A 24,647-nucleotide genomic window follows, 5' to 3' on the forward strand; every position below is an offset into this window, starting at 1 on the left:
CTGGAGACAGAAGCAGGGAGTTCTCGGTAAGTATGAACTTCTGTTTTTTTACAGGTTGCTGTATATTGGGATCGGTAGTCACTGTCCCGGGTGCAGAAACAGTTACTGCCGATCGCTTAACTCTTTCAGCACCCTGGACAGTGACTATTTACTGACGTCTCCTAGCAACGCTCCCGTCATTACGGGAGCCCCATTGACTTCCTCAGTCTGGCTGTAGACCTAGAAATACATAGGTCCAGCCAGAATGAAGAAATGTCAAGTTAAAAAAGCAAGACGGATCCGCAGCACACATAACATGTGCATGACAGCTGCGGACTTCATTGCGGAAATTAGAATCTCCATTGAAGTCAATGGAGAAATTCCGCCATGAGTCCGCCACTGCTCCGCAACAGACAGAGCATGCTGCGGATACCAAATTCCGCTCCGCAGCCTATGCTCCGCAGCGGAATTTTACGCCTCGTCTAAACGAACACTGCTAAATTAAAGTGTAAGTCAATGGACAAACGGCTCCGCTGCGGATTAACGCTGCGGAGTGTCCGCAGCGGAATTTAAGTGAAATTCCGCCACGTGTGAACCCAGCCTAAATGCTGCTGTTAATTACCGCAAATCCACATCCAATTTTGCAGTAATCACAGTAATAAACTGCAATTTGACAGCACAGTCTGAATATACACTTAGGGCCAGTTCACACATAGTTTCTTGGCGAGTTTTTTTGACTCGAAAACCGTGCCGAAAAACGCGCCAAAAAACGGCCGAAAATTAAACCATTGATTTCAATAGGAGGCAGAGGCGTTTTTTTCCCCGCCAGTGGAAAAACCGGCTTGCGGGAAAAAGAAGGGACATGCCCTATCTTCGGGCGTTTACGCCTCTGACCTCCCATTGACATCAATGGGAGGCAGAAAAAGCGCATTTCGCTGCGTTTTATGCCCGCGGCGCTCAATGGCTGCGGACGAAAAATGCAGTGAAAATCGGCGTGCAGGCAGAGGAAAATCTGCCTCAAAATTCTGAGGCAGATTTTCCTCCTGCAAAAAACTCTGTGTGAACCCAGCCTTAGCCTCTTGCACATGGCATGTCTATTTAGGTCAGTATTATGCATCAGTATTTGGAAGCCAAAACCAGGAGTGGTTACAAAACACTGAGGAGGTGCAAATCTTTCCATTATACTTCTTCTCTGTGCAGGTTCCAATCCTGGTTTTGGCTTACAAATACTGATGCAAGATACTGCCGTGTGAACGAGACCTTAGGCTGGGTTCAGATTGGGCGTTTTGGTTGGATAGCAATAGTCTTGCGGTGCGAATAGCCATTATTATTATTAAACATTGAATATTAGAAGTACCTACAACATGTACATAGTGGAGAATAATGCAACATTGACAAGGTCAGGGCATTGCTCCAAACATAAAAAGGAGAAAACCTCACAGAGGCTAGTGCTCAAACCTAATAGTAGCTACTGGCTATAGAGACGGCCTCTTATACACTGTATTGTATCTGTAATTTCACAGATAAGGGGATATTCTAGTTTCAGCAAATTAATGTTATTATTTATATGATTAAAAATAATGCCATTTTCCATTATACTTTCTGTATTAATTCCTTACGGTTTTCATGACATCTGCTTGTTGTTCTTGAGAAGGATAAATTCATTGTTTAGTTCCAGTGGATAAATTCTGTCCATGGTCATGTGATGGATACACAGGTGCAGGGTTCGTTTCATGTTCATGTGAAGGACACACAGGTGCTGGGATCGTTAGAAGACACAGCTCTGATACACATGTTGTAAAGAGCCGTGCACCTCTGCTTCCATAACATGCTCTGTAACAATCCCAGCACCTGTGTATCCATCACATGACCATGTAACGAGCTGTGCACCTGTGTGTCCATCACATGACCATGGACAGAATTTATCCACTGTAAGTAAGCCATGAACGTTCCTACTGGATAACAACAAGCAGAGATCCTGAAAACAGTGAGGAATTATTACAGAAAGTATATTGGAATTATACAAATAATATCCCTAATTTGCTGAAACTGGACAACTCCTTTTAATGTTATTTTTATCACCTACTGTCTCATATAATATAACAATTATTGCATGAATATCATGTTGCTCACCTTATGGTCACACATTTTTCAAAACTGTTTCTATGCAAAGCACTTGTGGTACATATGCCCTTACAACGGAGAGATATGAATGGAACTAATAGATTTGGTTTAAGTAGGATTATTAAAAATGTTTATTGACTAAAACTATAACCTTTCACACTATGTTTTTTTTTTTAGCCAAAGCCAGTAGTGGATCCAAAAAGAAGGAAAAGTATAAAGAATGGACTGATATTCTAGATACAGAGGTACATGGGGCCTATACTGTGCCTCTGTATACCTTTAAATTCCATACAAACACATTGCTTCTAGGTGAAGCTGTATGGCCTATACACTGCTGTACAGGCTCCGTGACGTGTGTTTGAGCATTTAGGGTATGTTCACACGATGAGAGGCATTTACGTGTGAAAAGACAGACTGTTTGCAGCTGCCTCGTTTCACACGTAAATGCTCCTCCTCGTAATTTACGAGGCGTCTGAGACGCTCTGAGATGCTCGTAAATCTTGAGCTGTGCTTCATTGAGTTCAATGAAGAACAGCTCAAATTACGTTGCAAAGAAGTGCCCTGCACATAATGTATATAAGTGTCCTACATATAATGTATATAAGTGTCCTGCATATAATGTATAGAAGTCAAACGACGACGCGTAAATGACAGGTCGTCTGCACAGTACGTCGGCAAACCCATTCAAATGAATGGGCAGATGTTTGCCGACGTATTGTAGCCCTATTTTCAGACGTAAAACGAGGCATAATACGCCTCGTTTATGTCTGAAAATAGGTCGTGTGAACCCAGCCTTAGGCCCAAAATAACTGCATCAAAAACTGCATGTTTGAATCCAGCCTTAGGGCTTGTCCACACGTAACGGAATTGCTGCATATTTTCCATCCGGAATTGCGGACGAAAAATATGCAGCGGTATACAGTAGCAGCAAAGCGGGTGTGAATGAACAAAAGTCATCCACACGCTGCAGAAATTTCAGTCCAGAAATCACTGTATTTTTAGTTCCGCAGCATGTCAATTACTGCTGTGGAAAGTGAACTGAATTCCTTCATTTTTCAGAGCAGATATCCCCTTAGGCGATGTTGACACACTAGACTAAAAGCAGCTGTTAAATACGGAGCTGTTTTCAAGAGAAAACAGCCTCTGATTTCAGGCGTTTTTTTTACGGCCGTTTTTCAATTGGCACAATGAAAAACAGCTCCAAAAATGGCTGAAGAAGTGATACGCGCTTCTTTTTTTCATGGCGGTTTTTTATGCACCGTTTTTAAAAACGGCCACGTAAAAAAAACGCCCCCCATGGGAACGGAACGATGTTTTTTCCCATCGAAATCAATGGGCAGATGTTTAGAGGCGTTCAGCCCCCGTATTTTCAGCCATTTTTCCGTGCATTTACGGCCGTGTGAATATACCCTAACACGGGCTTGAAAAAAATGCAGCAACATCCGCACTATTTTCTGCAGCAAATCCGTTCTGTGTGGACAAGCTCTTATATGGAGCCTGTACGTCCTAATTTATGCATAATAGAATGTGAGAGCAATTCTGGCTTCATATCAACTATTTCAAGTAATAGGCAACAGGGCCTGCGTGCTGCGAATGATATAGTGCATGCTTTGAAATGAATGTTAATGTTTTATCATCGCCGGCGTCACTCCGATGTCGCGGTGCTGCATACACAGCAGTTGGATTGTCTCAAGGATTGCATAACCGTTCTGATTGATCTTCTCTTTTTATTGGGTTGTTCCATTTCTCCCGATTGCTCGGAAGGCTGCATGTTCTGTTCTATCTGGATCTCTAAATGCTTCTGAATAGCTAAGCCAAGAACCTCCGGGTCTACTGCAGCTCCATAAACTTCCCATGTCATTCCTTCTTCATCCCATCTTACCTCTCGCACTGGTGTCTGAGGACATTGAAGTTTAATTCCTAAACCGACATTCGGAAACAAGTGAAAGTGACTACCGCTCTGCATACAAGGCGACGTTGAGACTGCTTTGCTTTCCATAATAATCATAGTTTGTACTTCTGCATCTTTGCAGCTTTTATGCCCCAGTGATAAATAGTTTGCAGATGTCATTGTCCAATTATCTTTTGTCTTTGTGTCCGAGTCTGGGATTTCCAAGATATCTAATGGGGTTTCCATTGTTTTGAGTAGTAAATCACTGGTATTTCTTTCTGAAGTGAGCACATTCATTTCTCCAATTGAGACAGGTAGTGGTGGAAATGCAAGCTGGCCACATCGTAGAAGCTTTTTGGTATCCAGTCCAGATTCACTAACTGATGATACTAATTTTGGAAGGGAAAATTTATTCGGATGTTGGATTTGAGAACAGAACTGTGGTAGATTGTGCCCTAAAACTGGTTCACCCAGTGAATGCACCAGTCCAGATGAGTATTGAATAGACGGTATGGGCAAGGAGTGGCAATAGGCAGCAATTGTGTCATCAACTTTCACAAATGGTTCATGGCCCTTGCTGCAATGCACAGAACAGCTGTTATGGATAAACATAGCCGGCGGTGAGAGTTTAGTTTCTGAGATATTATCGCAAGACATAACACCTGGAATGCTATTGTGTGACTGACTATACATGAAATCATTACTTGGAAAACCATTCCTGGAATTCTGTGGTCCCAACACTCCATGGTGATATGCACTTGGCACTGTATAAACTGTGATGTTGTGCTGAATTGTACTGCTGTCCAAATGACTCAATGGAATATTTTGCTCCTTGTCAGAAAACACATCAGTCAAGTTGTTTTGAACATTTGATGGCGAATGAACTATCCCGGAGTCTTGGGTAACAATACTTAGAGTACAAGTCCCATCACTACCTGACCCAGAAATGCTGCTAGAAGCCGAGAGATTGGAACACGTGGCACTCATTGGGTTATTTCCCCTTAAAGAATGAGACACTAAGGTCCTCCTTCCACAGAGATAATCTGAACGACTCTTCTGGACTATCGTGCCTGGTGAGTCAAGGTTATCCATGCTGTCAGCTTTACACATTGATGTTCCCGAGTGACCTAGTAAAGAAATATTTTCAGAGACATTGTATCTGACAAAGCTCTTGGTGACTTCTTGTTCCGCTGTTGCTAAGGATAATTCAGCCGAGCGATAGTGAGATTTGTGATGGATCGTTTCTTGTGTGCGTCCAACAGTTAGATGATGATCGCAGTCAGATTTGACAGGTTTAAGACCAGGAGGACAATCCTTGCTAGAAGACCACTCAGAACTATGTGAATTCTGTATTGAGCTGTTCTTCTTACACTTGGTCACATAAAAATTGCTGCTAAGGCTTTTATGAATCTCTGGTTTCTTTTGTGAACCTCCAGCACCACTGCTGGGTAATGCAGAAGAGTTTTCTGAGGGGGAATGGCAGCCACACTTCGATTTGTCTTGGCAAAATCCATGGAATGTTTCTTGGCAAGTCGGGGAAGACAGGTTATGGTTCCTGCTTGCCATGATAAGTAACGTACTTCAGCACCTGAATGAAAAAGACAATACATTCAAGTTCAGTTCTATTTCATATTAACATCAGAGATAACAATAAACAAGGTGAGTGTGAGTAGAAATGGTAAAATTATGGTTTCATCAACACTATCTTTAATTCTGATGTTCTAATATAACTCACAATGCACCACAAATGCAAGTGTCTTCTCATCTCAAAAGAAGCCTATATTCTGCTGAAAAAAAATGTTACCCAGCACCACCTTGTGTAAAATCCATCATTTCCTGTCCTTAATGGGGCTCACAATCTAATTTGCCTATCTCAGCCTCACACACTAGTGCCAATTTCCTAGGAAGCCAATTCATCTATTAGTATGTTTGTTGGAATGTGGAAGGAAATCGGATTACCCGGAGGAAACCTACACAGTCACTGGGAGAACCTACAAACGCCATGCAGATTTTATCCTTGTTTGGATTTGAACCCAGAATACCAGTGTTCTCTTATTTTTGGTTTGCTCCGGCTTGTAAAGGATGCATCTTTAAGGCCACATGCACATGGCAAGGCTGTGTGCAGGAGGTTGTGTGGTGGCACACCGAGTCCCCTGGAGGCTCTGTAGTATGAAGCCGCAGGGACATAGTGTGGTGCCACATGGTGCTCCATCAGGTATTGTATATTGGAGTTATTCTCCCCAAAAGCAATTCTTCTAGAGGAGAATTTCTCTGTAATGCAGCATGCAATGGAGAATGATACGATTTTTTCTTTAGTCAAATCTATACAGATCTGTATGAAATTGTAGACATATAAAGGAACATTAAGGTTCCAGGCACCTCTATTCTAGCCTTACTACGGCTCTTTACAACAGACGGCAATGATACAGCCATGCGGATGAGGCCTAATGATGACATTTTATTACAAATGTATTAATTATGCAAAGTGGTTCCAAACCAAAGGTTTATATTAATTTTGTAGATTTTCAAAAGCAAAAAATGTAATATAGTGTGAAAACACAGACCTTTTTGGAAGTTATACATGGGTTTAAACAAGACAAAGAAAATGATTTGCAGGCAGGATTTAGTTCTTGGTTTGTAGTGATGTGTTTGCAGCTAGCAAGAAGGATTACAAGGAGAGATATAGAATTAATGCATACTATTTTTGGCTAAGCTTCCGTTGGCTTGCAAGACTGATCCTAAGTCTGTTGCTCTCATTAATTCTTTTTATGAAGGCAAGAATTTTGTTTATCCATATTGCCCATTGTCTTGTGACTTAAGATGTGACCTATTTAATTTTCTGCAAAATTAAGAGAAAGTTGTATTTGATAAACAGACTAATCAGATTAAGTAGTGCTAATTATTTTGAGAAATTACAAAGCACTTGTATATCTAGGCATTGAATAATAGCAAACTTATTAATATAACTTCATAAAATAAACCATGATGTACAAATATCAAGATACAGGAGCCTAACTATATGAAAATATCGTGGGTGACAATTTTTTTTAATTATGTTTTTTATTGAGTACAAATAGCAGTGAAATTGGTACAACATTTTCAATATATAATGGCAAAACATACAGAGAAAAAAAGTACTGCATACAAAAGTTGTTTCAGTCCTGTACTAGAAGAGAGTATTCGATCATATTATACAACTATATATAAGTGAATTAAAAAGTTGCCAAACTCTAGCACTGTATCAATATTTGCAGAGCACAGAATTGTCAGGACACGAGGTGAAAGAAAAAGACCCCTGTTCTTGATATAGGTGCGGGTCCCAGAGCTGGGACCAGCATCTATCAGACATTTATGGCATATCCTGTGGATATGCTATAAATGTCTTAGATGGCAATAAGACATTAGTGACTTAGCCAAAATCCTTACTTGAACCTCATTAAAATGCTGCGGTAGGACCTTGAATAAAGCCGATCCTGACTGAAATCCATCCAATGTGGCTTAATTTACCATTTCAAGTCTGTATTCTATAGGTCATTTTTGATATCTTATTCTACCTAAATGTTGTTTTAAATACACTTTAAAAAAAATTGGTTTGTATAATCAATAATTTTACACACCAAAATGAACCCTCTAATTATCTTGTGTAAATAATGCCAAATATATGTACATTGTCTTACGTATGACAGTGCTATAGCACGACAAGAACAAAGTCCACATTTTAAATGAGATTTACACACAAGGAAATTATTTCACGTCGTTGTCATAGGACAGTGCTGGGCTATCAAAATGACAGCCCTAACCACCTGGTGGTACTGGACATCAAGTTGTCTACAAATGGAGAACATTCAGGACTGTAATGTTACTACTCTCCCTAGGAATGGGCGTCCTGTTTAGATCACTCGAAGAGCATAATGGGCAATCCTAAAAGAAGTAAGAAAAAACCCACGGGTAACAGCAAAAGACCGACTCTACAAACTGCAAAACCCTCTGTTCATGTGTTAGGGTATGTTCATACGGCAACGCCAATTACGTCTGAAATTACGGAGCTGTTTTCAGGCAAAAACAGCTCCTGAATTTTAGACGTTTTTACTAGTGCACGCGTTTTTTGCGGCGTCTTTTACGGACGTAATTGGAGCTGGTTTTCGTTGGAGTCAATGAAAAACGACTCCAATTACGTGAAAGGAGTAACATGCACTTCTTTGAGGCGGGCGTCTTTTTACGCGCCGTCTTTTGACAGCGGCGCGTAAAAAAAGCCCGTCTGCACAGAACACCGTAAGACCCATTGAATTCAATGGGCAGATGTTTGGAGCCGTTTTTTTCGGGCGTCATTCGAGGCGTAAAACGCCTGAATTCCGTCCGTAAATAGGGCGTGTGAACATACCCTTAGAGAAATACTGAACAAGAATGGTGTTCATGGAAGGACATGAGGGATCTACAGGTTATTAAATTCAAGGGTTCACTTACTTTTTCTCCCTGCACTGTGGTTGTTCAATAAAAGGCATGAACAGTACAATTGTTTTTGTGTTATTAGTTTAGTTACATTGTGTTTATTTATAATGTGCTATGATTGTTATCCATTATAGACCATGTCCTCATGACCAGAGGCTGTTGGGGACATCACGTCCTGATCTAGGTGTTGGGGGCTGCGGTGTGGGATCTGCACAAGAATGGACGTAAATATACATTTCTTTGGCTTCGATAAAGTAAACGATCATTTAAAAACTGTATTTTGTGGTTACTTCGGTTGTCATTAACAATGAAAACATGACTATGCTCCTCAATCTTTATGTAGTAAATAATCAGTATTAATAATATTGCTGTATAATGCAACAATATGTATTTTTTTATTATTATTTATTTCTCAATTAACAGGGAGAAAATGGTCTACTCTTCTATTTAACATTAATAGTACATTACTGAATCTTGCAATCTTAATTTGTGTGTATTTCATGTACATTTTTAAGCTTTTAGATTTTTTATTTGTTTTATTGATTATGATTGAGATGGAAAAAAGATTACCATCTGCAATCAATGCCAAAGAAGTTTTTTTTTATTTAATTAAATTTTAAATGTACTATTTATAGATTCATTTTCATGAATTGTTCATATATTTATCATTTTTGTTTTATATTGATTTTGATATATACAAGTAATATTCCCAGTGTTGAGTCCATTTGATTAATTGGTGAATTTCCATCATCTCTTCTTAATACAAGGATACTAGTATTCACTCTTTAAAAGATTTCATGAATGTATCTGTCTTACATTGTATCAAGCGAGGTATTATTACTAGCTGATCTGTAATTTTTTCAGCTCTACCAAGTTCAACCGTTTAAATCGCACTGGTGGTCAAACATTAAGAAGTGGCACCAGTATTCCTTTTTATGTTCAATTGTCAAAGAAAACACCCACAGTTAAAGGGACTCTGTCACCACATTATAAGTGCCCTGTCTCCTATATAAGGAGATCGGCGCTGTAATGTAGGTGACAGTAATGCTTTTTATTTAAAAAAACGATCTTTTTTCACAACGTTAGGAGCGATTTTGGTTTATGCTAATGAGCTTTCTTAATGCCCAAGTGGGCGTACTTTTACTTTCGACCAAGTGGGCGTTGTACAGAGGAGTGCATGACGCTGACCAATCAGCATCATGCACTCCTCTCCATTCATTTACACTGCACTAGCGATATAGATATATCACTATGTGCAGCCACATACACAAGCCCTAACATTACTACAGTGTCCTGATAATGAATACACATGAAATCCAGCCTGGACGTCATGTGTACTCAGAATCCTGACACTTCTGAATCTCTTTTTTTGTGAGATTCCGGCAAGTGAAACCAAATCTCGTTTAGCTCCGAGATCTCGCGAGATTTCGTATCCGTTGCTGGAATCTCACAAAAAAAGAGTCAGAAGTGTCAGGATTCTGAGTACACATGACGTCCAGGCTGGATTTCATGTGTATTCATTATCAGGACACTGCAGTAATGTTAGTGTCTGTGTATGAGGCTGCACATAGTGATATAACTATATCGCTAGTGCAGTGTAAATGAATGGGGAGCAGTACATGATACTGATTGGTCAGCGTCATACACTCCTCTGTACAACGCCCACTTGGTCGAAAGTAAAAGTACGCCCATTTGGGCATTAAGAAACTCATTAGCATAAACTTAAATCGCTCCTAACTTTGTGAAAAAATATCGTTTTTTTAAATAAAAAGCATCACTGTCACCTACATTATAGCGCCGATCTCCTTATATAGGAAACAGGGCACTTATAATGTGGTGACAGAGTCTCTTTAAGGAGTCGTTCAGTAAATTTAGATTCGTAGCGTTCATACGGAAAATCAAATTGATTTGTGTTTACAGAAGGATGCGCATGTCCCGGCAGATAGATAGGAATAGTACACACGCTATGAGAGACAGACAGGACATTGTTACAATACCTGGCCTGTGGGGATATTTTTGGGATATTTTTATTCCCGTAAAATCGAGAACTGCTGCTAACAAAGAGCAGTGCACGTCTTTTAGTTATTCATTCACACGAACCAGGGAACATCGTGATAAGCTGAGCTCCCCTGTCTACCTCGTGGCAAACAGAGAGACACAGTACAACTTTGAAATCTGATTTAATACAAGGTCCTGCCATAAATGTGAGCCATATAAGCTCTTCAAATCGGCTGACAGGCTCCCTTTAAATAAGATGGTTGCTATTCTACTCCGTAAGGGCACGTTCAGACGTGGCAGAATTTTTCCCCTCAAATGTCGGTGCAGATTTGGGGCAATTACACAACGAATCTGCACCAACATTTACATATTTGACAGGTAATTCAGACGTTGCACATATCACAGCGGACTTGCCACAGATTTCAGTTTTTGCATTGCAAAGGCTGAAATCCGCAGTGAAATTCCGCTTCTTCTCCGCAACATAATGAGCTGCTGCGGAGGGGAAATTCTGCACCGCAGCCTGATTTTCACGCAGTTATTTTCTGCAACGTCTGAACTAAGTTTCCTAAAAATTTATAGAAACAAATGTAAAAAACGGCTGCTGCAGAATTCCACTGCGGACTGTCCGCAGCGGAATTCCACAGCAATTCCGCCACGTGTGAATGTGCCCTTACAACATACAGCCAGATATATTTGATATAATTATGGATGTTCACTGCTTGTCATGGTTATATAGCATGTGGTTATTGCTGGCCCAGAGATATAGGATTGGAAAATAAATCTTGGAATAATATTTTTATTTATGCAAAAATAAAAATAAAACCTTATTTTGAATTCCATTTTTTAATAATTCTCTTTAATCTTCAATCTACTTATATAGTACAAAGTTAAAATTACAGTAGAAAAAGGCTTACAGTGAACATTGGATTAAAATGATTTCCTCTATGATATTAAAACAAAACTAAATTCTATCAATTTTATACTGGCAAATACTTATGTTGCAGTGTTGAAACTGAAGAACTTTGCACAAAGGGATGGATTCCTATCTTAGGCTGGGTTCACACAGAGTTTTTTGATGCGAAACTCGCAAAACTCGTCAAAAACGGCCCGAAAATGCCTCCCATTGATTTCAATAGTAGGCGGAGGCGTCTTTTTCCCACGAGCGGTAAAACCGTCTTGCGGGAGAAAGAAGGGACATGCCTTATCTTCGGCCGTTTACGCCTCTGACCTCCCATTGACATCAATGGGAGGCAGAGAAAGCGTATTTCGCTGAGTTTTATGCCCGCGGCGCTCAATGGCCGTGGGCGAAAAACGCAGTGAAAATCTGCGTGGAGGGAGAGGAAAATCTGCCTCAAATTTCCAAACGGAATTTTGAGGCAGAATTTCCGCCTGCAAAAAACTCTGTGTGAACCCAGCCTTAGGCTGGGTTCACACGAGCACATTAACGTCCGTAATGGACGGTCGTATTTCGGCCGTAAGTCCCGGACCGAACTCAGTGAAGGGAGCCGGGCTCCTAGCATCATAGTTATGTACGATGCTAGGAGTCCCTGCCTCGCTGCAGGACAACTGTCCCGTACTGTAATCATGTGTTCAGTACGGGACAGTAGTTCCACGGAGAGGCAGGGACTCCTAGCGTCGTACATAACTATGATGCTAGGAGCCCGGCTCCCTGCACAGAGTTCGGTCAGGGACTTCCGGACGAAATACGTCCGTCCATTACGGACGTTAATGTGCTCGTGTGAACCCAGCCTTACATGGGTTGTGTATTCATAAAAATGAATTCCCACGTGGTGTAAACACTGCATATTTAGTTGCATAAAATTTCTGCTGCAGAAAATTGCTCCGTGTTATTTTATGGAGAAAAAATCCACAATTCATATATACTCAATTCACTGTACGTCATTTTGTCCAGTGTGGAATTTCTTTCTGTTTATTAACAATTTTGGGTGCAGAATTTCTTCATAGACTTCAAGGTAAAGGAAAATGGTGAAACCAATCAAGGCAAGGAATCCAGACAGGTAGAAATCAAGAGAACCCAGGTAATAGATTCATCTGTGGAGCTGTCTGACAGCATCAGTGGATCAATGAAAAGAGCTACTGCCCGGCACACATGAGTTCCTAACACAGGCTTGTTTACGCGAACGTGATATACGTCCGTGCAACGCGCGTGATTTTCACGCGCGTCACACGGACCTATATTAGTCTATGGGGCAGTGCAGACCGTTGCGTGATTTTTACGCAGCGTGAGTCCGCTGAGAAAAACTCACGACATGTCCTATATTTGTGCGTTGTTCGCGCATCATGCACCCATTGAAGTCAATGGGTGCGTGAAAATCACGCATGCCACACGGAAGCACTTCCGTGGGATGAGCGTGATTCGCGTAACGGCTGTCAAACTATGAATGAAAACAGAAAAGCACCACATGCTTTTCTGTTTACAAACATCCAAACGGAGTGTCATAATGATGGCGGCTGTGCGAAAATTACGCAGCCGCGCATCATACGGGGCTGACACACGGAGCTAAGTGCCTTTTGCGCACGCAATATGCCGCATTTTTTGCCTGTGCAAAACGCACACGCTCGTGTAAACCCGGGCTTAGGGCTTATTTAGATGGACGTGATATACGTCCGTGCAACGCGCGTGAATTTCACGCGCCTCGCACGGACCTATATTAGTCTATGGGGCCTTGCAGACTGTCCGTGAGTTTCCGCTAAAACTAACGACATGTCCGATATTTGTGCGTTGTTTGCGCATCACGCACCCATTGAAGTCAATGGGTGCGTGAAAATCACGCGCAGCACACGGAAGCACTTCCGTGTGATGCGCGTGATTCGTGCAACAGCAGTAAACCACGTGCTTTTCTGTTTACAAACATACAAACAGAGTGTCATAATGATGGCGGCTGTACGAAAATCACACAGCCACGCATCATACGCTGCTGACACACGGAGCTGGTAAGTACCTTTTTGCGCGCGCAAAACGCTGCGTTTTTTGCACGCACAAAGTGCACACGTTCATGTAAATCCAGCCTAAGGTCTCATGCACACGGCCGTGCCCATAATCACTGTCCGTGATTGTGGGCGCGGACAGCCACCCACCCACATTGTTGGCCCGTGCTCCCATGTAAAGTGCTGACAAAATCTAAGTCGTGTGTTCATGGGGCCTTAGTAAGGGAACATTGCATTTAAAAAAGAAACCACAATGTACACTAAAAAAAACTTTAGTTCTGACCAGGGCCAGCCTTAGGATAGATGGCGCCCTGTGCAAAATGATCTTTCGCGCCCCACCGCATCTGTAAAGGATCTGCCAGGCACAGCTTCGGGGTTAACTCCCTTAATTAATCAGTCAGCACCTGAATCTACATCCCTGAGACTGACTCCAGCTTCCACCACTCAGGCTGGCAGGCTTAGGAGTGGGAGAGCCTATCGTAGCCTGGCCAGACTCAGCTAGCTCCCGCCCTCTGTCTATTTAACTCCTTAACGCCGAAGGACGGATATATCCGTCCTCAGCAGCTGCTAGTTCGCGCAGGAGGACGGATATATCCGTCCTGTGATCGCGCGGGTACTGACAGCGTACCCATGCGATCAGCGGCAGGAGCACGGCTGTTATACACAGCCTGGCTCCTGCTGCAACTGCCGGAATCGAAGCGCGCTCCGATTCCGGCAGTTTAACCCATTAAATGCCGCTGTCAATAGTGACAGCGGCATCTAATGTGTTTGACAGAGGGAGGGAGCTCCCTCTGTCACCCGATCGGCGCCCCCGCAAACAAATCGCGGGTCGCCGTCGGGTTTCCATGACAGCCGGGGGTCTAACAAAGACCCCCAGGTCTGTCTTCAGCATCTGCCTGTTAGGCGATGCCAGAGGCATGACCTAATAGGTTGCCTGTCAGTTTTACACTGACAGGCAATAATGCTTTGGTATACTAAGTATACCAAAGCATTATATATGCGATCAACAGATCGCATAGTGAAGTGTCCTGATGGGACTTTAAAAAAAAAATGACAATCAGTTAAATAAAGTTTGTGAAAAAAAAAAAAAAAAAAATTACAGTCAAATAAAACTACTTTTTTGGTCCAAAAAGTGGTTTTATTTAGTAAAACTGTCAAAACAAATCACACATACACATATATGGTATCCCCACGATCGTAACAACTTGACCAATAAAATTAACACATTAATTAAACCGCCGGATGAACGGCGTCCAAAGAAAACGCAAAAAACAACGGCAAAATTCTCTCTTTTCTCCCATTCCCCCCATAAAAAATAAAATAAAGGTTAATCTATAAGTCCTATGTACCCTAAAATAGTACTAATGAAAACTACACATTGTCCCGCAAAAATCAAGCCCACATACGACCACATTGACGGAAAAATAAAAACGTTACGGCTCTTGGAATGCGGCGATGCAAAAACAAGTAATTTTTTCTAAAAGGCTTTTTATTGTGCAAACGTAGGAAAAACATATAAAACCTATACATATTTGGTATCCCCGTAATCGTGCCGACCCATAGAATAAAGTTAGCATGTTATTTACGCTGCATAGTAAACGGCGTAAATTTATAACGTGAAAATTAATGCTGGAATAGCTGCTTATTTTCAATTCTCTCCTAAAATAAAGTTAATAAAAGTTAATCAATATGTTATAAGCATCTAAAAATGGTACAATTACAAAATACAACTCGTCCTGCAAAAAACAAGCCCTTATACGGCTATGTCGACGGAATAAAAAAAAAGTTACGACTCTTGGAATGCGACCGTGAAAAAACAAAAAATAATCCTTGGTCATTAACGTGCAAAATGGCCCGGTCATTAAGGGGTTAAAACTTGTCCCGGTAGTAAATAGACAGAGGGCGGGAGCTAGCTGAGTCTGGCCAGGCTGCGATAGGCTCTCCCACTCCTAAGCCTGCCAGCCTGAGTGGTGGAAGCTGGAGTCAGTCTCAGGGATGTAGATTCAGGTGCTGACTGATTAATTAAGGGAGTTAACCCCGAAGCTGTGCCTGGCAGATCCTTTACAGCATCATTTAAAAAAAAAATGCCATATAAAAAAAGTATAATGCCCCTTTAGTGCCCCCATACAGTATAATAATAATATTTAATAATATATATTACAACCCCTTCAAGAACACAGTATTTTGACCTCTAATTGTGCCCACAATATTATGCCCCCTGTAGTACCCCTACACAGTATAAAGTATGCTTAGTGGCCCCCACACAGTATAGCGCCCCCTGTAGATTTTGCCATACAGCCTCCCTATAGACAGTGCCATAATCCCCACCTCCTCCTTGTAGATCATGCCATACAGCCCCCCCACCTCCCCCTTGTTGACAATGCCCCCAAACAAAAAACAATTGTACTCACCTAGGCCCCGTTCCCACATTGAACTGAGCTGCTCCACGACTGGATCCTTGTATCTTGTAGCCTAGTACAGAGTTTCCCAACCTTTTCGGACTCGAGGCACCACTGAAAAAATAATATTTCCTCAGGTCACCCCTACCAAAAATTGTTTCGCGAAAGACAGAAAACGGCTTAAAACAAGCACAACACTCGTAGGGTATGTTCACACAGCGTTTTTTGTAAGGCAAAAAAAAAACCTGCCTCAAAATTCCTTCAGGAATTTACGGCGTTGTTTGACCTTTTTTGGGGCGTTTTTTCTTAAGCCGTTGAAGCGAAAGCAAAAGACGCAGGCAAAAAAGCTCCAAACAAGTGCCGCAGGTATTTTCTGCCTCCTATTAATTTCAATTGGAGGTCAGAGGTGCAAACCACTTGAAGACCATCAGCCCCCCACTCACAGTAAAATGAACATCAGCTCCCCCTCACGAAAATGATTATCAGACCACCACTCACAGTAAAATGACAATTAGCCCCCCCTCAAAGTAAAATGACCATCAGCCCCCCCACTCTCAGTAAAATGACCATCAGCCCGCCACTCACAGTAAAATGACCATCAGCCCCCCACTCATAGTAAAATGACCATCAGCCCCCCCCCACTCACAGTAAAATGACCATCAGCCCCCCACTCACAGATTCCCCCTGTAGATAGTGCTACACAGTCCCCTGTAGGTAGTGCCACACATCCCCCTTTCAGGTACTGCCACACACTCCCCTGTAGGTGGTGCCACACAGCCCCCTTGTAGGTAGTGCCATACAGCCCCTTGTAGGTAGTGCCACACAGTCCCCTGTAGGTAGTACCACACAGCCCTCTGTATGTAGTGCTACACAGCACCCTGGTAGGCAGTGCCACACAGCACCCTGGTAGGCAGTGCCACACAGCACCCTGGTAGGCAGTGCCACACAGCACCCTGGTAGGCAGTGCCACACAGCACCCTGGTAGGCAGTGCCACACAGCACCCTGGTAGGCAGTGCCACACAGCACCCTGGTAGGCAGTGCCACACAGCCCACAGCCCCCTTGTTGGTAGTGCCACACAACCCCCTGTAGGCAGTGTCACACAGCACCCTGGTAGGTAGTTCCACACAGCCCCCTGGTGGGGAGTGCCACACAGCGTTCTGGTAGGTAGTGCCACAAAGCCCCCTTGTAGGTAGTGCCACACAGCCCCCTTGTTGGTAGTGCCACACTGCCCCCTTGTTGGTAGTGCCACACAGCCCCCTTGTTGGTAGTGCCACACAGCCCCCTTGTTGGTAGTGCCACACAGCCTCCTTGTAGGTAGTTCACACAGCCCCCTTGTAGATAGCACCCCCCCCCCTTCCTGTAGATAGCGCCACTGTAGCTCCCTGAAGGAGCGCTCTGCTTGATGTCTTTGTCCATATATGGACAGTGACATTAGAGGCAATACTTGAAGTGGAATCCCCGTGCACAGCGTTGCTGACTTTGTGACGGGGGATTCCGCTCCTTCAGGGAGCTACAGTGGCGCTAGTAAATAGCAGAGCGGGAGATACCTCCCTGCTTTGCTATAGTGCCGTCGCTACCGCTGTAGCAGCCGCAGCGGCTCCGCCACCCATGGAGGGGCCCAGCGCGGGCGCACTCATGCCCGGTGCCATTGCTAGCAGCCGCCATGACTGCTACAGCGGTAGCGATGCTACTGAGTGAAGAAGTGCCCAGGCGGAAAGGCGATTGCTGAGTCACCGGGCCCGGGCGCTTCTGAAACAAGGAGGGGAGCCAGCACAGCGCCCCCTTCCTCCTGCTGGAGTGATGCGCCCTGTGCAAAGGCACAGGTCGCACACCCCTAAGGCCGGCCTTGGTCCTGACTCCTATTTATAAAACTACAAAGTGGACCGGCTGCACTTCTGTTATATACAGGACTTAAAAATGTCTGTCAAAGGAAAAGTGGCATATGAGGCGGGAGACGCCTCGGTTTTTTGTAGTACAGATTTATTTTACAGTATTAAAGCTAATACGCAGTGAGTAGTAGACAGACAGATACTAATCATTTCCAAAGAAGAGGAGAAAAAAAATTAAATGAAAGAGAGAGACTTTGGGGTAATACCTTACATGACCGGGCTGACTTAAAGTTTGTTTGGGCCCTTGGGCAACAGAATTAGAATGGGATTTAGACTTCACTATCCAATGCATATATCGTACAAACAAATAGCAACATACTGCATTCACATAAAAAGCGTCATACTCCATCTAAACAAATAGCATCATGTCCAGACAAATAGCATCATACAATGTCCAGACAAATAGCATCATACAATGTCCAGACAAATAGTGTCATGCAATGTCCAGATACATTTTTCCAGACAGCATCTAGGGAAAAAGTGTAAAACAATGCCTTCCAGTACCCAAGGGAACTGCTATAGAGGTGTATAGAGATGTATTATTTGAGTACTGAATAGTGGCATTATTTGGCACTATATGACGCTAATACTTATACACTGTATGTTGTACAGTAAAAAATAGTGTAGTACTGTGTTAGCCAGAAGCAATATGCAATGTTAATTACTTTTGTGCCAAAGAAGACAAAAATATTGTAGGTATGATACCTTTATTGGATAATATATATATAAAGAAAGAAGATTTGCAGCACACCAATGTGAAAAAAGTGGTGGTTTATTCAATCCAAGAACAACAGCAACGTTTCAATCCTACAATAGGATCTTTATCAATCTTGTTTGCTATATATATATATATATATATATATATATATATATATATATATATATTTCTCGTTAGCCAATAAGGGTATGATACCTACAATACTTTTTTCTTTTTTGACAGAAAATTATTTAACCTTGTACACTGTATGTTAGTACTATTTATGCAATTTATAAAGATATACACATCTTCACAAATTGCATAAATTGTACTAACATACAGTATATAAATATTAGTGTCATGTAGTGCCAAATAATGCAACTATTCAGTACTCAAGTAATACCAGCAAAAGTCATAACAAACACAGCTGTTTGCATGCTCAGTACTGATGCCTCTTTCCTTACCTTTCCTCTCATCTCAACATATCCTGAGATGTGTGTCGCGAGATGACAAGCTTTCAAAACAAACATGATTTCGCGATACTATGTCTTGAGATGTCTATGCTATATGTGTCTGTGTGTGGCCACCCAGTGGTTGTGATGTGAGTTGCAGCCTGTCAAGGGTTTTGCTAGCATGTCACAATATTGTATTGGATTTGTTCCATTACCAATTGGAATCTTTAACAAAATTGAACAAAGATAAGGGTGGATACATCTGTATATACATATATGGACACTCACTTCATACAGATGTGCACATATAACCTCACTCAGTACATACAGGCATGCACATGTACACACACTCAGTACATAAATGTACTACATACATACTGCATAAAAAGCATGCATATATATGGACACTCAATATATACAAGCTCGCCCTAACTACATACAGGTGGCCACTGCACAGATATGCTTACACGCAACATACAGACATGCACATATATAGACACTAAATACATATGGTCATGCACAGTCAGACATCTAGTACACTCCTGTGAGCAATGTATTTAGTACAGCATATAAAAAGTTGGGAACACTGCCTGCCTTTCCAATACTCACACTGTTTGAGCTTTTAACCCCTTCCCTCCGCAGCCATTTTTGGATTTTCACTTTTGTTTTTTCCTCCCCTCCTTTTAAAAGCCATAACTCTTTAATTTTTCCATCAATATTGCCATATGAGGGCTTGTTTTTTGTGGGATGAGTTGTAGATTTTTACAGCACCATTTTTTGTACCATATAATGTAGTGGGAAACGAGAAAAATAATATATGTGGGGTGGAATAGGAAAAAAAACAGTGATTCCTCAACTTTTTGGGTGGTTTTGTTTTTACGGCGTTCACCTTACGGTAAAAACAGCATGTTAACTTTATTCTGCGGGTCAATACGATTACAGTGATACCAAATTTATATAGTTTTCTTTATGTTTTACTACTTTTACAAGGAAAAAAACTGATTGTTAAAAATAAAATTTTAGTTTTGTCGCCATATTCTGAGAGCCATAACGTTTTTATTTTTCTGTCAATTTAGCCGTGTGAGGGATTATTTTTTGCGGGGTGAGCTGCAGTTTATATTGGTACCATTTTGGGGTACGTGAGACTTTTTGATCACATTTTATTAATTTTTTTGTGGGAGAAGAAGGGACCAAAAAACAGCAATTCTGATGTTTTTAAATGTTTTATTTTTTACAGCGTTCACCGTGCAGACTAAATAATGATATATTGTAATAGTTTAGACTTTCGCGGATGCGTCGATACCAGTTATGTTAGCTTTTTATTTTTTTACATTGTGCTTGAGGGAAAATGGGAAAATGTTGTTTTTTTTTTTGAGCTTTTAATTTTTTTCTTTTTTTTTCTTTGTTAAAAAAACTATATTTTACTGTTTTTTACTTGTCCCCCCCCAGGGGACTTTAACCAGCGATCGTTAGATCACTTGCACGATATACTGCAATACTAATGTATTGCAGTATATCGCGATTCTGTCAGTCTCCTATGAAGCCCTGCCGGATATTGCTGTTGAATTCCGCTGCGGACAGTCCATAGAGGAATTCTGCAGCAGCCGGTTTTTACATTTGTTTCTATACATCTTTAGGAAAGTTAGTTCAGACGTTGCGGAAAATAACTGTGCGGAAATTAGGCTGCGGTGCAGGATTTTCCCTCCGCCGCATGCTCATTATGTTGCGGAGAAGCAGCGGAATTTCACTGCAGATTTCAGCCTTTGCAATGCAAAAACTGAAATCTGTGGCAAGTCCGCTGTGATATCTGCAACGTCTAAATTACCTGTCAAATATGCAAATGTTGCTGCAGATTCGTTGTCTAATTGGCCCAAATCTGCACCGACATTTGCAGCAGAAAAATTCTGCCACGTGTGATCGTGGCCTAAATCTTTCCATTTCATTTCCCCTATTTTTAGGATTTAGTCTTGGTTTCAAAATACTTATACAAAATATTGACCAATCTGCAATGTGTGAATGAGGCCTAAAAGGGAACCCATCAACCTCCACCTGACCATTATACATGTTGTGAAGAGCATTTTTAAGATTCCTATGTATGATATAAATGAACAACGTTACCATAGAAAATAAGTTTTAAACTTTGCTACTCTGTATGCAAATTCGACATAGCCACAACGCGAAAGAGTCCAGCTGTGTCTCCCGTTACCTGCACAGTACAAAGATGAAGCCAGAGGATGGTATAAAAGTATAATGTACAGAGCATTCAGGCCATTAACCATTTAACGCAAATTGACGAAAAATAACAGTACCTGTACATCAGGGTGATCACATGGGCACAAAAGCAGTCATCGTGCAATCAACATGAAGCCAGATAACTCAGATTCAGTATCCCCCTACCTGTAGAAAAAGTTATATTTTCAATTATGTTAAACGGTAAATGGTGTAAAAAACTATGGCAGACTAACCGCCATGTGCAGCACAGACAGCAGCTAGACGGGCTGGGAGTGACTCAATAAGGTGAGGGTCGGTTGTCTCCGGTATCTGGAGCCATGCTGACGGCAGTGCATCCCAAATTTGCTGGAGGGTGCGTGGGGGAGAATCCATGGAGCGAACAAGACTATCGAGGTGGTCACACAGATGTTCAATTGGGTTAAAGTCTGGCAAATTAGGGGGTCAGGGAAGTACTTGGAGGTCTTGGTCGTGCTCTTCCAACCACTGTCGGACATTTCTAGCCATGTGACATGTCGCATTGTCTTGCTGATTCCATCTGCTCCAGGGAAGACAAACAGTATGTATGGGGGGACGTGATCTGCAACGATGGATTCATACACAATTGTTCAGAGCCTTCCACATGGATGAGTGGCCCAGAGAATGCCATGAAAGAATTCCCCAGACCATAACGCTGCCGCCACCAACTTGTTCTTCCAGGAATGGTTGCCGGGTGTTTGTTCTCTGATGTTTCTTGCCTGACACGCCAACATCCAGCTGTTCAACGAAGCCGAAAACGGTTGATTTTCACTGTCAGCTGGTCCACTGTAGCGTGTCGTTCGGCCCTCGTGCACCTTTGTAGCTGACGTTCACCTCTCACATCAATGGCACGTGATGCGCTGTAGTTTCCACGTCGGTTATTCCCAATGGTGCCATTTGTCCACTCACGATACACTTTCACCACAGCAGCACGCGATCAGTTCATAAACTGCACTGTTTGAGAAATACTACCACCCTTGACCCGAAAGCCAATAATCATCCATTTTTGCAACTCTGATAAATCGTTACTCATTGTTACCCATGGCAACAACGAGTGCTACGTGTTCAGACAGCCTATCGCACACCTTATATACCCACCAAGCCAGCCCAGGACACATCACTTCCTTCATGGGCTACGCATTGCTGACGTCGAAAGTAGGAGGTGGTCATAATAATGTCACTCGACTGTGTATATGGTTTTTCTAAACTGGACAACCTCTTTAAACTTAAGTCTGTAGAAGGGACATAATGTTTTGGGTTTTTCAATGACGTAGTTATTAATTTTCTTTATTTTTTAAAACTTCCCTGCCAGTGGCCATATTGGAAACACAATATCCTCCATTGTCTGTATAGTCAGCGCAGCAGGGTGTGTGTGCTTTATGTCAAAGTTGACAAGCGAGTTGCAGAAAACAGGAAATGTATGCCTACTGCGTTTGCTCCAATTGCTAGTTTGAAAACAGCAAAGTTTTTGAAATTTTTTATATGGATAGTCAAATTAAAAATAGAAACAATAAAGGCTTGTCCACACAACGGAATTGCTGCATAAAATTTCTGCAGCAATTCCGCAGAAAGTAGCCGGATTTCCGCTTTGGAAAAATCACACCATTTCCTGCGTTTTTTTACTGTAGAAAATGTTGCGGATTTTGCAGCATTTTTCTCACTGCTGGGAGATGGTGACATCTCCTCTGAAAAACGCAGCAATTCAGTCCACTTTCCGCAGCAGGAACTGACATGCCGCGGTACGAAAAATACGCACCGCAGATCAATTTCTGGTCGGAAGTTTTACGCAGCGTGTGGATGAGATTTGTTAAATGTCACTCACTTTGCTGCAGCAATTTCCGCTACGTGTGGACAAGCCCTAATACCTCCATTTTAAAATTAAATATCTGATTGAAATAATATTCCATTTTTTTCTGATGATACATTCTCTTTATAGAATAGGACCATACACTGTAAATGTATGCACATTGTCCATGTTAAACTTAGGGTATGTGCACGCGCTTAACAAAAACGTCTGAACATACGGAGCTGTTTTCAGAGAAATCAGCCTCTGGTTTTCAAGTGTTTTTGAAGCTGAAAATGAAGCTTCTTTTAATTTGGAGCTTCTTTTAGGAGTATGTTCACACGGCTTATTTTCGGCCGTTTTTCGGGCCATAAACGGCTGAAAAATCGGAAGCAGAACGCCTCCAACCAGTTTGTGGAAGACCAGACTAGAGGTGAAGCTCTGTTGGATCTGGTCATTTCTAATAATGCAGATCTTGTTGGGAATGTCAATGTTCGTGAAAACCTCGGTAACAGTGATCATAATATAGATACATTTTACCTATACTGTAAAAAACAAACACAGGCTGGGAGGACAAAAACACTTAATTTTAAGAAGGCCAATTTCCCCAGGATGAGGGCTGCAATTCAGGATATAGACTGGGAAGAACTAATGTCAAATAATGGGACAAATGATAAATGGGAGATCTTAAAATCTACTTTGGGTAATTACGTATAAACTACTAAAATTAAACCCCACATGGCTTATACCTTCTGTAAAAAGGGCGATACATGACAAAAAAAGGGCATTTGAAAAATACAAATCTGAGGGTACAGCTGTAGCCTTTGTAAAATATAACGGGCTTAATAAAATCTGTAAAAAGGTAATAAAATCAGCATAAATACAAAATGAAAGGCAGGTGGCCAAGGATAGTAAAGCAAATCCCCAAAAATTCTTCAAGCATATAGATGCAAAAAAGCCAAGGTCTGAACATGTAAGACCCCTAGATAGTGGTAATGGGGAGTTGGTCACAGGGGATCAAGAGAGGGCAGAGTTACTAAATGGGTTCTTCAGCTCTGTATACACAACAGAAGAAAGAGCAGCTGATGTAGCCGGTGCCAGTGCTGTTAATATATCAGTTGATATACTGAATTGGATGAATGTAGATATGGTGCAGGCTAAATGAAATAAAATAAACATACACAAGGCCCCGGGACCAGATGGGTTACACCCTAGAGTTTTTAAGGAGCTTAGTTCAGTTATTTCTGTCCCCCTCTTCATAATATTTAGAGATTCTCTCGTGACTGGTATAGTGCCAACGGACTGGCCCAAGGCAAATGTGGTGCCTATTTTCAAAAAGGGCTCTAGGTCTTCGGGTAATTATTGACCAGTAAGCTTAACATCCATTGTGGGGAAAATGTTTGAGGGGCTATTGAGGGACTATATACAGAATTATGTGACAATAAATAGTATTATAAGTGACAGCCAGCACGGTTTTACTAAGGACAGAAGTTGTCAAACCAACCTGATTTGTTTTTATGAAGAGGTGAGCAGAAGCCTAGACAGAGGGGCCGCTGTGGATATACTGTTTTTGGACTTTGCAATGGCATTTGACACAGTCCCCCATAGACGTCTAATGGGTAAATTAAAGGACTATAGGTTTAGAAAATATAGTTTGTAATTGGATTGAGAATTGGCTCAAGGACCGTATCCAGAGAGTTGTGGTCAATGATTCCTACTCTGAATGGTCCCCGGTTATAAGTGGTGTACCCCAGGGTTCAGTGCTGGGACCACTATTATTCAACTTAT

At 41.9% G+C, this 24,647-nt stretch overlaps 1 protein-coding gene across 1 annotated transcript in view; it reads right to left on the reverse strand.

Moving 5' to 3' along the window:
• Window positions 1-3,005: 3,005 nt before the first annotated feature.
• GPRIN2 (G protein regulated inducer of neurite outgrowth 2) overlaps window positions 3,006-24,647 on the reverse strand; it is a 30,094-nt gene continuing 8,452 nt past the window's right edge. The window contains exon 2 of the mRNA XM_075842812.1: window positions 3,006-5,582. Coding sequence (XP_075698927.1) covers window positions 3,749-5,560 — 1,812 coding nt within the window. The 5' untranslated portion in view covers window positions 5,561-5,582 and the 3' untranslated portion in view covers window positions 3,006-3,748. The remainder of the gene's footprint in view (window positions 5,583-24,647) is intronic.

The sequence above is a fragment of the Rhinoderma darwinii genome, chromosome 11 (assembly GCF_050947455.1).
Source record: "Rhinoderma darwinii isolate aRhiDar2 chromosome 11, aRhiDar2.hap1, whole genome shotgun sequence".
In the NCBI taxonomy this organism is placed as follows: domain Eukaryota; kingdom Metazoa; phylum Chordata; class Amphibia; order Anura; family Rhinodermatidae; genus Rhinoderma; species Rhinoderma darwinii.